A 12,562-nucleotide genomic window follows, 5' to 3' on the forward strand; every position below is an offset into this window, starting at 1 on the left:
GACATATTCATATTTGACAAACTTAGCGCAGCTGTATTTTAGTTGATAGTGATTTTGCAAAAGAGAATAAAGAAAAAACAGATTTTTTGGATTTTGTCGTAAACTTTTTGTTTTTATCCTGGATGGTAGTAGCTCATTGAGACTAATATGCTCGCGGAACATTTTTGGGGGATCGTTTGGCAGAGACTGAGCGGCCGTGAGAGAGCGACAAGTGGAGTAAAATGGAGTTGGTGGCAGATCCCAGCCCGAAGTGGAGTAAAATGGAGTCGGTGGCCGATCCCAGCCCGTCTACAACCCATAACCGGCGTTACTTGCCGTTTGCACAATCGGCACAACGTCAGCTCCTCCGGTCCACAATAGGCATTAAATGAGGCGCGTACATGCCAAGTAATACAACGTATGATGCATATCCTCGAACGAGTGGACGGCTCGTGATAACGTGACCAGGCGAGCTCGTCCACGCCAATGAGTTTTCGAACAGATGTACTGCTACAGAAACAAACAGCCGCTTCCTCTCTCCTCGCACGCCAACAGATGGAGAAAGCTAAAGGCCAGCCCTGGCCATACGGCCGCATGGTAAATGGAGTACTAAACTACAAGCAAACAGATTCGACATTGTAGCAATAAGTAGGTAGCAGGGCGTGCTGCAACCAACAGAGAGAAATGAATGAATAAGATTTACCTCTGCAACCGTGTCTGCATGTGTCGAGCAAAGCAAAGCAAAGCACACCAGGCAGGCAGGCTCGGGTCTCTTCCCCGTCCGTCATCTTTAAACACACGCGGCAACAATCGCCACTGTTTCCTTTTTCCGGGTCCCGGTCCCGGAGCTGCCTCTGCCCAGCCCGCCTTCTTCCTTCACTTCCTCCCTCCCTCCCTCCCTCCCCGAGCTCTGCCCCCTCTTCTTTCTCGCTTGCTTTCTGTCGCTCTACCGCTATCTTTCGCTTTCTCCCGCTGTTGACCAAAGGCGGCTCGAGCTGCTTAGCCGGAGGGTGCTGCCAGTGCCAAGGTTTCTTCTGCCCGATCTTTTTCCCGCGGCAATGGCGGGGGAGCTTGAGGGGAGGAGCTCCGGAACCAGAGGAGCCGAGCAGGTACGTACGTTGCAGCAAGCAACAAGTGTTCTCATCTTGCATCCTCTTCTGATTGTCTGCAAGCCCCACACCTTCTCAAGTGATTCTTCTTTGGCCACTCGTAATTCACCGCATCCCTGTCAGCATAGACGGATCTGTTCTTCTTCTTCTTCTTCCTGCTGTTTTTGGCGACCATTTTCACCACAGCCATCTGCATTTTCTTGGAAGAAAGAACACGGTGATCCGTTTCAGTCTCATAATATTTCGAAGCTCGAAACAGCTTGGGTTGTTCATTTCACAGTTTTCTTCCCTGGATCCTTTTGTGTTCACTTATACTCCCCTCTGTAAAGAAATATAAGAGTGTTTAGATCACTAAAGTAGTGGTCTAAACACACTTATATTTCTTTATGGAGGAAGTACTACAAGAAGTAGCAATGCTGCAGAAGACACATGCCATGAGTTTACGGTTACATGGTTTAATCTCTCACTTCTTTTCTTCAGGCCATTGTTGCTCTCAAGAAAGGCGCCCATCTACTCAAGTGCGGGAAGAGAGGGAAGCCCAGGTTCTGTCCGTTCAGGCTATCATGTGTGAGTAGGCTCTTTGGCACTACATAATACTACAAGATCAGAAAATTACATGTTCTTTCACTACCTTCATACAATCACCACTAGAAACCTGTATAATTCCCTCAAAATGAAAATAATATAGATGGCTGTGGTGCAGTGCTACAGATTTCTGATGGCTGGACGTACGGGAAATTTGATCAATCATGTTAAACTCAACAGTGAAAACATTTTTACACAATGCACTAGAGAACAAGTTTATTTACTTTTGAACTTTTTCTACAAACAGAAATTTCTCGCAATATTTATTAATAATTGAAATCAAACCGATACGGAAATAAGTCCACGTGAAACTCATATACCAAGGTAAATTACCGACGGTCAAGAAGTTGCTTTCGACTTCAAGTTCTTCACTATATCATCCCACCTCAGCAATGATCAACACCATTTAGTAACTTCTTCTGATTTACCCACCTGTCTCCATCAGTCCATATGGTCCCCGTCTTCTTATCATGCTCCTTCACGCCTTGTTGCTGCTGACAAACAAACCACATGTAAATACCTTACAGTACATAATATATTTACAACCGCGCTATGAATAGATAACTCCAAATGTAGCTTTCAGGATTGGTCATGCATTCTCTGTTGTCATACCAAGAATGCATTTTATAATTGCACTCAAACTTGTAACTGTAAACAGTTCAGGTATAGAAAAAATAAAAGGCATATCACAATAGCCCAACATAACTTTTTTTTTCGGTTTGCAGGATGAAAAACTGCTAATATGGTACTCCAAAGAGAGGGAAAAAAGTCTGAGCTTGAGTTCTGTGTCGAGTGTGGTTCTCGGACAGAAAACAGTATGTGGTTTTCTTCCCCAAACACTTATTATTATGATTCAAGTACACGAAGGCATACATATTCTTAGAATGTCTGTATTTGCAGACAAATCTTTTGCGCTTGCATTGGCCAGAAAAGGAACATCACTCCTTGTCAGTCATATACAAGAATGGTGAATACTCACTGGACTTGGTATTTCCTACTAGGCCTGGAATTCTTGAGTTTAGAATCTCTTTGTTCCTCGTATAACTGCCTTTTCTAACATCTATTTACAATCATGTCTTCCCAGATCTGCAAAGACAAGGACCAAGCTGACTGCTGGTATCTAGGCCTAACAGCCTTGGTATCTGCTCTATATAGTCCTCTTCTTTTGGTTGATTCAACAAGCAGCCGTCGGATAAACAGTTGCACAAATAGCCCTCCTAGCTATATTCAGCAAAGGAATAGGCTATTTTCAGTAGATGACACAAGAAAGTTCACCCAGGTTGGAACCCATGCATGTCATGATTTCTATGTGAGAACATGATTACTTTGTTCAAGTATGAGTTTACCATGACTTGTGACCTTTCCTAGATTACGCTTAGTAAAACTTTTGGTTTTCTGTTAATCAGCGGCCACCCACTGCTCAGCTCAGGAAATTGCGAAATTAATAACCAACATGTTAGGCAGTGTTACAATTCTGGCCATTTTGATAAATTATACTTTCCAAATATATAAATAATAATACAATCATTAGGTAACACCCAGACTAATGTAATGTCAAGTGGGTAATGATACACTTTGTGGAGCTGCATATTTTTTCATAACTACTCCCTCCGTACATCCGTTTGAGAGTCAAGTAATTCCATACAGAGGATGTACTCCCTCTGTAAACTAATATAAGATGTTTTAGGCCACTAAAATAGTGATCTAAAATGTCTTATATTAGTTTACAGAGGGAGTACTAAATAAGCCGATACATCTGATAGCTTATGAAAGACTGTAAATTGCCATGCCTTAGCCACTAGTATTTTCAAATTGTTATATTCAATTGATAGCTTATGGAAGTATCTATTTGTGAAGGTACACTCACTGTATGGCAGTCCTAGGTTGATACAGAACAAAGTATCGAAGAGCAGTCTGGATTGCTCAGAAGCATTCGTCACTCCAAGGCAGAGAACATGGTCAGACCTAGATTTCTACTTGGAAAGAATTACTCCTGAAATGGTAAATAGAGTTAAAAACAGTTTCATGGATATACCAGTGGCTGCAAAAATTCAGGAGGGAATTACCCAAATGCCTAAACTGAAAGCTTCTGAAGGATCACACATGGCATGTGGAATAGATTCTCTGAAGGACATCTTTGCCTGGGGAGAAGTTCCAGGCAGTGTGTTGGAGAATGGAGATGCACCAAAAGATAATGTTTCACTTCCAAGGTTATTGAAGCCAACCCAGATTCTTGACGTGCAGAACGTCGCCTGTGGAGAGAAACATGCAGCAATAGTTACTAAGCAAGGGGAGGTCTTCTCTTGGGGAAAGGAGAGTGGTGGGATATTGGGACACAAAGTGAGTGTCAGTGTCTCCGAGCCTACGATTATCAAATCTCTTAGCTCTATCCCTATGAAGGCTATTGCATTTGGGGCAAAGCACACCTGTGCACTTGCAATTTCAGGAGAACTTTATGAGTGGGGTGAAGGGACTCACAGCTTGGGTCTGTGGGATGATCAGTGTCAAAGAAGCCAATGGTTCCCACACAAACTGTTTGATCCTTTGGATGGCGTATCGGTTCTGAAGATCGCATGTGGCCAATGGCACACGGCAATCATATCCTCCTCTGGTCAACTGTTCACATATGGCGACGGAACATTTGGCGTTCTTGGACATGGCGACACGATGAGCGTGGCTCGGCCCAAAGAAGTAGAGTCTCTGAAAGGGTTGAGAGCCAAGGCTGTGGCATGTGGGCCATGGCACACAGCTGCCATTGTGGAAATATTAGGCACTGTCAAGAGCAATGCTCCTAGTGGGAAGCTGTTCACTTGGGGTGATGCAGATAAAGGAAAGCTGGGTCATGCTGACAAAAAATCCAAGCTTGTACCGACTTGTGTCAAGCCACTCAATGATTCTGATTTTGCTCAGGTATCCTGTGCGAAGGCACTGACAGTCGTGCTTACAATAACAGGTGTTGTTTTCACCATTGGAAGCACATTAGGCAACCGCCGATTGAGTGACACATCTATCTGTTCAGTTGAAGGGCCTCTCAAGACTGAGTTTGTCAGAGATATATCATCAGGCTCTTCCCATGTTGCAGTTTTGACAATGAATGGAAAGGTGTATACCTGGGGCAAAGGCACAGAAGGTCAACTTGGTTTAGGTGACTATACTGACAGGAGCTCCCCAACTCTAGTGGAGTCCTTGGAAGATAAGCAAGTAGACAGTATAGCCTGCGGTTCCAATTTCACTCTTGCCGTTTGTTTACATAGGTCTATCTCAGGCAAGGATCAATCTGTGTGCAGCAGTTGTCAGTTGTCTTTCACCTTTACAAGGAAGAAGCACAACTGCTACAACTGTGGTTCCATGTTCTGCAATTCCTGCAGCAGTAACAAGGTTTCAAGGGCAGCTCTTGGGCCAGATAGGAGCAAAAGGTACCGTGTTTGCGATGTGTGTTTCACTCAACTGCAGAAAATTGAAGGACATGGCACACTAAGTTCACAATCAGCAATCCAAAAGGAGGAGGCATTTCCAACAGAAATAAGACCATATACACCAAAGTTGTCACGCATATTCAAGGAAGCAAATTCTATCATGGAAAAGATGACAACGGCACAGGGTTCCAATCAGAGAAATCAGGACTTGGCTGCACCGGTTCAACTGAAAACACAGAGATGGGGGCAAGTAGAGTGCCCCAGTCAATTTAAATGTGCACGAAACAACATTCCATGCTGTTCCATACCAAATAAACAGACAGTCGACGTTTCTCTTACACAGAGAATGCCTGAACCAGTGCCCCCAAAAGGTACCAGCTCTATGCCAGAAACAGCTACTAATTTGAAAGCAGAATTAGATTCGACAGAGAATATATTACTAGGAGAAGTAAAACAGCTTCAAGCACAGGTAATTCATAGAGTATAACATTGTTTGCAATGTCAGATTTTTTTGTCCTCCTTTTAAATGATACATTATATTTTCACTAACTATTAACTTATTTTTATTTGAAAATGGCAAGCATTGATCTTAATAGTCATGTTGTTCTCATCTAAGCAGGTGACCACCCTAGCAGAACAATGCCGGCATAGAAGCCTGAAGGTTCAGTTGTACAAACGAAAAGTCGAGGAAACCTGGCTGATTATCATGAATGAAGCAGCAAAGTGCAAAGCTGCAAAAGAAATTATAAAGGTTTTAACCAATCAGGTATAACTCTGACCTATGTCAATTCCCAACCTATTCAGAAACTGAGTATTTATGTAAAATAAGTTGTCTGGCGCAAATTGTGCAGAAGAATACTTTATCAAAGAAGATTGATTTAGCTGGTGGGCAATCATACAACTCCATAACTATACCTAGCCATGGACAACCAGTAAAAGCAGAATTACCAGACCCACCAGACAAAAACCCTGTCACCGGCAAATTTCAACAGCTGAGCAGCATCAGGGATCACCATCAGCAAGTGGACAGGGAACGTATACAGTCTTCAAGCGCAGCTGTGGCGAAAGGCTCAGCCACGCATAGAAATGGCAGAAGAGCACCAAGTAACAGCAATACCTATGCCGGGGAAAATGATGCCACCATTCCTCCTGTTGATCCCAATGGCACGATCGAGCAAATCGAGCGCGGGGTGTATGTGACCGTTGTCACATCCCCCGGTGGAAACAAAGGCGTCAAGCGCATCCGGTTCAGGTAACTCCAAAAAGGCCTTTGATACACACACATTCCCTAGATAATTTACTTGTGTGATAATATGCTCTTTCGAACAATCCTACAGCCGGAAGCACTTTGGCGAGAAGGAAGCACAAAAATGGTGGGAAGCGAACGAGAGCAAGGTGTTTGCAAAGTACAGCGGCACGGAACAGGTGACAGAGTAACCAGCTGTGACAACCGACTGACATTGTAAATGGCAATGGATTCCAAATACTCCCTCCGTTCACAAATATAAGATGTTCTAACCTTTTTGTGAATCGGATGTTTATAGACACGTTTTAATGTGTTTGTTCGCTCATTTCAGTCCGTATGTAGTCCATAATGAAATATCCAAAACATCTTTTTGTGAACCGATGGAGTAGTAAACACACTGAAAGATGGTACTGTTCAGTAATGGCAATAGATGGAATGATGGAAGCAAAGGAATCGGGACACCATTATTTGGTCCCTGAGAGGCAGTTTGCAGAACTAAATTGCAACATTACCACTTGCATTGTACTCCATGGTTAACCCCTATATGATGTACAGAGGGTAGGTCTGAGTTGAGTTGGATTAGGGTTATGATGCCTCCTCTTGAGTGATCCGATCACTCAGAAGTCAGAACTCGGATGCAAGTTTGTAGTGTGGATTCATTGGCGTTGCCTTCCTGATCTGAGTCACATAGTGCGAGAGCAAAAACGTACCGGAACGGCTGGTTTTGAAGCTCCCCCTGCCTGCTAGCTCCTCCCCGCTTTCGCAGAGCTCCACGGCTACGCATCTCCCCTCTGTCGCGTGCCGCACCTGAGCCGCCTGCTGTCGCCGCCCTAGCCCTGTTGGTGCTGCCGCAACAACATTGTGCATAAGGCAGTACAAGTTTCCAGGCAAAAAAAAAATGTTCTACAAGACGAAAACAAGTAGCTCGTCATAACTGGCAAGCTGATTGCTGTAGAAATACCTTGCAATTTATCTAAAAACATTTCCTGGAAAGAAGATGAATGCACAGACCCAAGTCCAGGTATATTATGTTATACTTTAGATATACAGAGCATTCGACGTTTTTGTTCGTCTTCTGCCTATCATATGTTTTACAGAATGCAGACTACAGAGTGATACAAGCCTGCCTAGCTTACAACATGCAGTTAAGACTACGACAACCCTCTCTCAGGCCCAGGTTGATACAGGCAACAACACTGAACTCTGAGCCTCCCGATTTGGGGTAAAAACTGCAGAGACACTCTGTAGAGAACAAAAACATGGATACTACATATTCCAACTATATATATTCACGAGCAAGAACCAGAAATGCTCAATCTAATGCGGCTTCGAGCTGCTTCGGAGAAGTGCGACATACCGACAGGCAAAACCAGCAGGATGAGTGGTCGCTTCTTCCCACTGCAGATCACACCACCAGCTCAAGAGTCTAGAGCAAAACTAGCAAACATCTAAACTGTGAAGAGCGTGTCGAATCTTCGGCTGTCACAAGCACAGCCTCGTCAACTCACCGTCGGTCTCCTCTCTGGGCGCCTCCGACCGCAGCGATTCGCTCTCGGCCGCGCATCTCTTGTATGGCATGAAACCTCTTTGCAGACTGACCGAAACAGAGCTCTCGCACTTTGTTAACCGCGGCACAGGCGTTTTGTCGCTCTCACTGCTGTTTCCTCTCCCTCGGGAGTCGGCAGCATCTGAATTATGCGCAGCTGATCCAGGGCCAGTGTTTGATCCTGTCCAGGATCCTTCCCTCTGCATGAACTTGTGGTCTGCGGTCTCTGAGCGATGGCGCTGGTGCTGATTTGGAGCCATGGCTTGCTGGTAGAACATTGCACCAGGCAGGGTGCCAAACCATGGCACCGCAGATTGTGTGGCGAAACCATCCGGTTGAGGAACAAAATACACAAACTGCTGCATGCTGCTCGGCCATGGATTCCATGAGCTTCCTTCTGTGGCACCGCCAGAAGGTAGGTTTCTGCTTCCTTGTGTGGTTGTATCGTCTGAAGCTTCAGTTCCGACGTCGCCACCATTCTGCGGGTTGCCGGTGCTGGTATTCGGCTTCTGGAATGAATCATTCACCACGACTTTCTTGCCGAATAGCTTAAGGACTGATGTCGCTGATCCTGTACATGACCCCTCTTTGACATCACCATTTGCAGTGAACTCTGAAGCCTGAAATTGGCATTTCAGAAATGTGTTAGAATTGAAAGGTACCGGAGGTGTTAAAGCAGATCATATAGCTGCAGAAAATAGCAGATGAACAGATCATGTTAGGTAAAAATTCACAGGGAGGATGTCTGGAGTTTGTTTTCTTCTCGAAGTGATGTCAGTATTACTTGTTTATGTCCCATGTGGTGTTTAGCCTTTATCCTCTTATTAAACCACTCATCCTTATATGAGGAGCTGGGTGAAGCCAAACTTGGCTCGAATTTGGGCTCTTTCTTCATAATTAATCTAACAGTGTTTGTGCTACTCTCATTGTTCGCAGCGAGCGTAATTTCTTGTAACTGATATTCTGCCTTCTATAAAGCTACTCTAGAAAAAAAATATGCTAAGATTCGTGCAACCATTTTCTTTTGTCTTTTTTTCTTTTCTTTTTAATTTGACGGAGTCACTTAGACGTGCAATATCTAGGACACATCTAGATGTGCCCTAAACAGACCATTAATCTAATCCAATTTTTTTTAACGAGAGCATCTATGCAACTGGAATTTTCTTATATTCCGTTAATTTCAACCACCTTTAGATCTATTGAGTATATGGCCAATCGGTTTTAATCTCAAGGCAAACTTAAGTCTAAGACGATTGACTGAAATTTAAGGAATTTCAGGCGAGAGCGCATTAGTAATTATCTTTTTTATATTGATATTTGATATTAGAAAAGAGTACGGTACCTTAGTCGTATTAGGCGAGAGGCAGCCGTCCCCTCTGTCCACCGACGAGCCGTAGAGGGAGCCGGCGGCCGACGGAACCGGCGACCTGCTGCCGCTGGAGTTGTAGGAGAAGCGGCCACCGGAGGCCTCGACCCGCGACGCGGTCAGCACCGACGTCGGCGACCCTTCCTCCTGCTCGCCCATCCGCACGGGAGGCCTCTCCAGATGCGTGAGCCCCGGGGCGTGCTTACCGCCGGCCGCCGCGCCGTCGTCCGCTTTGCGCGGGTACGGGTGCGTCGGTTTCCTCTTGGGCCGCGGCGGGGGGATCTGGATCGCCGCCGTCGCCGTCGCGGCCGCGGCGCCCGAGCCGCTGCAGCTCCCGGACGACTCTCTGGTGACCTGCAGAGCGCGAGGCGAATCCGGCGTCAGGAAAATCCGCGGCTGGTAAAACCGACGTCATCTGCTCACGGACCTCCCATGGATGATCCGTGACTTACTTTGGCAGCGAGTTCACGAATTAAAAAAAATCATGGCCGAGAGGTGAGATGAGACAGTTGGTTAGATGGTGAGGGAAGGCGAGCCGACCTTAGAGAAGAACTTCTGCGCGTGGCTCCGGATTTGCACTGCCGTCTTGGTGCCTATGTGCTCTACGAGAGCGCGCACAGAGAAAGGGTGAGCGAACCGAGCGTGCGAAATTGGTTGGCTCGTTCCACGGGCGCGCGATCGTTACCTTGTATGCGGCGCCAGGCGCGGCCGTGCAGCTGCAGGGCCTCCAGGAAGCGCTTGTGCTCTTCCTCGGTCCACTTCTCCCGCTGCTTCGTGATGGTGTACGGCTTGCGTGCCTGGTCGAGCAACAAATTCGTTCGATTTAGGGGGGCGGTTGCAAACACAAACACAAACACAAACACGCGGGTTTTACGCAGGAAACTGCGGTACCTTTGGCACGTGGTCATCCCCTGATAAATCCATGTCGTGGGAACTCGGACGACTCCCGCGATGATCCGCCGTGCTTTCGTCGGTTGCCATGGCGTTCTCCTGCAAGCAAGCACGTACCACGGAGAAGAAGAAGCATGAGCATCCATACTCTGCTTCCGATCGAGAGCACCATTTTAAGTCGATCGCACCCGGAAGAAGTGTGGATGAATTACCTGCGTACAGGCCATCTCCTGCCAGCGAGAACAAGATAATCACACTACCCAACGTCGCCACACCAAAAGCCAAGACCAAGAACAAGACGAGGTGCTCGTTGTCGATGGAGCGCGAGGAGGGAGGGGCAGGCAGGAGAAGAGAAGAGAGGCGAAGAGGCGAGAGACGAGAGGAGTCGGGAGAGGGGACGAGGAGAGGGGAGTCGCATAAAAGAGAGGGGTACGTTACGTGGGGGGCCCAGCGCGCTGGCGAGTGAGGGGACGGGAGAAAAAGAGCATGGAGGGGCGCGCCACGTCGGACGGGATTTTTCCATCTTCCCGGCGCCCTCGCGGAGAAAAAAAAACAAAAATATAAACCCTGCGGTTTGAGCCGCTCGTTCTTGTGGCTGTGGCTCCTCCTCCGCCTCACTCGCTGTCATGTGCCGTTTGCCACCGTAAAACTTGGCCTCCAACGCGTGTGAGAACATGAGCTCTCCTCTCCGCCTGGCTCGTGGCGCCTGCCTGCCTGCCTGCATGCAACGCGTGCTCGCTCGCTCGGCGCGGCGCGGCGCGGCGTCGGCTTGCACCGGAGGAAATCACAGGGCCGCCTTAACCATAGGGCTGCTCAATCCCGTCCGATCATTCGCCACATGCTGAAGCAGGCCATGGACACGCTCACTTCTCTCCTATCGGTAGAAGGTGAACCGTTTTTAGACCATCGACGGCCTACCTGTGCTCCAGAGGAAGAAAATCCTAAGAAAAAACCCGCGGAAATATCCCAGCCACGAGATTTGTTGGGGCGCCACAGGCACATGCGCCCGTGACTGTGCGGGCGGACGGAGTAGAAAAATCGCGAGAGGATAACGAAAAGGGAGGGCCGGGGTGATCTTTCCGTGCGCTTTATGACACGTCAGCCGGCGTCGGGTCGCGGGGGGCCGACACGCGGCGCGGCTCTGGAAGCGGCAAGTGGGTCGGATAGGCGTGCCTTTCGCTCGCGCTCGCCGCAAATGGGCGGCTCCTGGCCACGAGCTCTCGGGTCGGCGCTACAAAAATCGCCCGAAACGTCCTGGCCATATGTTTCCAGCGAGTCGCCAGTGGCCTCCTCCTGTGGCGTGAGGCCGTGAATCGTGATCCATCCGCACAGGGACGGGGACAGGGACAGGCAGTGTGCGGGGCCCGGCGCGGCTCTCCACGGGAGCGGAAGAAGGTGGAAGAGGGGAAGGGCGACGTGGCCGGATAGGATAAAGAAATGCGTCGTGCTTCGATGCGGGCCTGGTTCAGTCCATGTCATCAGATTGTTGTTGGTACTGCTTCTTTTTCGAAAATATCAGATTTATTATAAAAATTCACCGAAAGTACAAACGCTCAGACTAATAAAAATCACATCGAGGACCATGGACGCCTGAACAGCCATTGTTGCCGCTAGAACGAGCTGCCGACGTACCGATGTCGCCGCTCCCATGCTGGAGCCGGCCTGACCTTGTCGATGACAGCTGGAAAGTCTTTGTGCACTTGGCCTAAGGACAAGCGTTCGGGAGCCACAAACATCGCCATTTGAATCCTTGAATTGCTTTGAAGAATCTGATAGCAAATCTCGCCGTTGCGTATGCACGAAGAGAAACCTTGGATGCGGTGCAAGTGTAGTGCTGACTTTTTTTTAGATGCGTGGGGCCGTCCGCCTGGCTAACATAAATTTAACACAAGTACACATTGAAGCTTAAACCTGACTTCATTGTTTTTTCATCACAGTACAATCGCATAATTTGACCTAAAATTTCTGTACATACGCTTATTCATAGATGGAGGAAGTAGATCGTATGGATGTGACGATTTGCATAAGGAGGAAGACTCTGGACGCGGATATTTGAGGGGTAAGTGGCTAACACGTTCGTATGGCTCTACCGACATTGGGGGTTCATATTATGCGAGTCCAATTGCAGATGCTGTAACTCAATGTGATAATGGCCACATGCGCTAAATTAGCACTCAGTTTTTTTTTCTTTTTTTCTACCATCACCACAGGCTGGTTTCGCTAACCCACGACCAGCACCAGCTGGAGGACTTTTGGTCCAGTCCAAACCGGCATTTCCTATTTGGCGCTGCACGCGCCGGTTATAGCCTGTTTCCGCAAACTGGCGCCTGCAGCGGCGCTAGCTGGGGTCGGCCCAACTACCATTCTTTTCCCTGTTTGGAAACTCAAAAAAGGAAAGAAAAATGTGCGCAGCCAAGAATCAAA

At 47.5% G+C, this 12,562-nt stretch overlaps 2 protein-coding genes across 2 annotated transcripts; one reads left to right on the top strand and one right to left on the bottom strand.

Moving 5' to 3' along the window:
• Window positions 1-144: 144 nt before the first annotated feature.
• On the top strand, window positions 145-6,779 carry LOC123145121 (PH, RCC1 and FYVE domains-containing protein 1). The gene is made up of 9 exons (XM_044564444.1): window positions 145-1,088; window positions 1,569-1,655; window positions 2,399-2,488; window positions 2,574-2,660; window positions 2,758-2,952; window positions 3,531-5,558; window positions 5,709-5,855; window positions 5,941-6,341; window positions 6,427-6,779. Exons 1-9 carry the CDS (start codon window positions 1,038-1,040, stop codon window positions 6,524-6,526), a joined length of 3,186 nt encoding a protein of 1,061 aa, XP_044420379.1. The 5' UTR covers window positions 145-1,037; the 3' UTR covers window positions 6,527-6,779.
• Window positions 6,780-7,333: 554 nt separating this feature from the next.
• On the bottom strand, window positions 7,334-10,572 carry LOC123145122 (protein REVEILLE 1). The gene is made up of 7 exons (XM_044564445.1): window positions 10,351-10,572; window positions 10,139-10,237; window positions 9,933-10,044; window positions 9,788-9,849; window positions 9,224-9,601; window positions 7,844-8,501; window positions 7,334-7,733 (listed from the first exon to the last, which is right to left on the bottom strand). Exons 1-7 carry the CDS (start codon window positions 10,363-10,365, stop codon window positions 7,648-7,650), a joined length of 1,410 nt encoding a protein of 469 aa, XP_044420380.1. The 5' UTR covers window positions 10,366-10,572; the 3' UTR covers window positions 7,334-7,647.
• Between the last annotated feature and the right edge of the window lie 1,990 nt (window positions 10,573-12,562).

This window comes from Triticum aestivum, chromosome 6D (genome assembly GCF_018294505.1).
Source record: "Triticum aestivum cultivar Chinese Spring chromosome 6D, IWGSC CS RefSeq v2.1, whole genome shotgun sequence".
Classification (NCBI taxonomy): Eukaryota; Viridiplantae; Streptophyta; class Magnoliopsida; order Poales; family Poaceae; genus Triticum; species Triticum aestivum.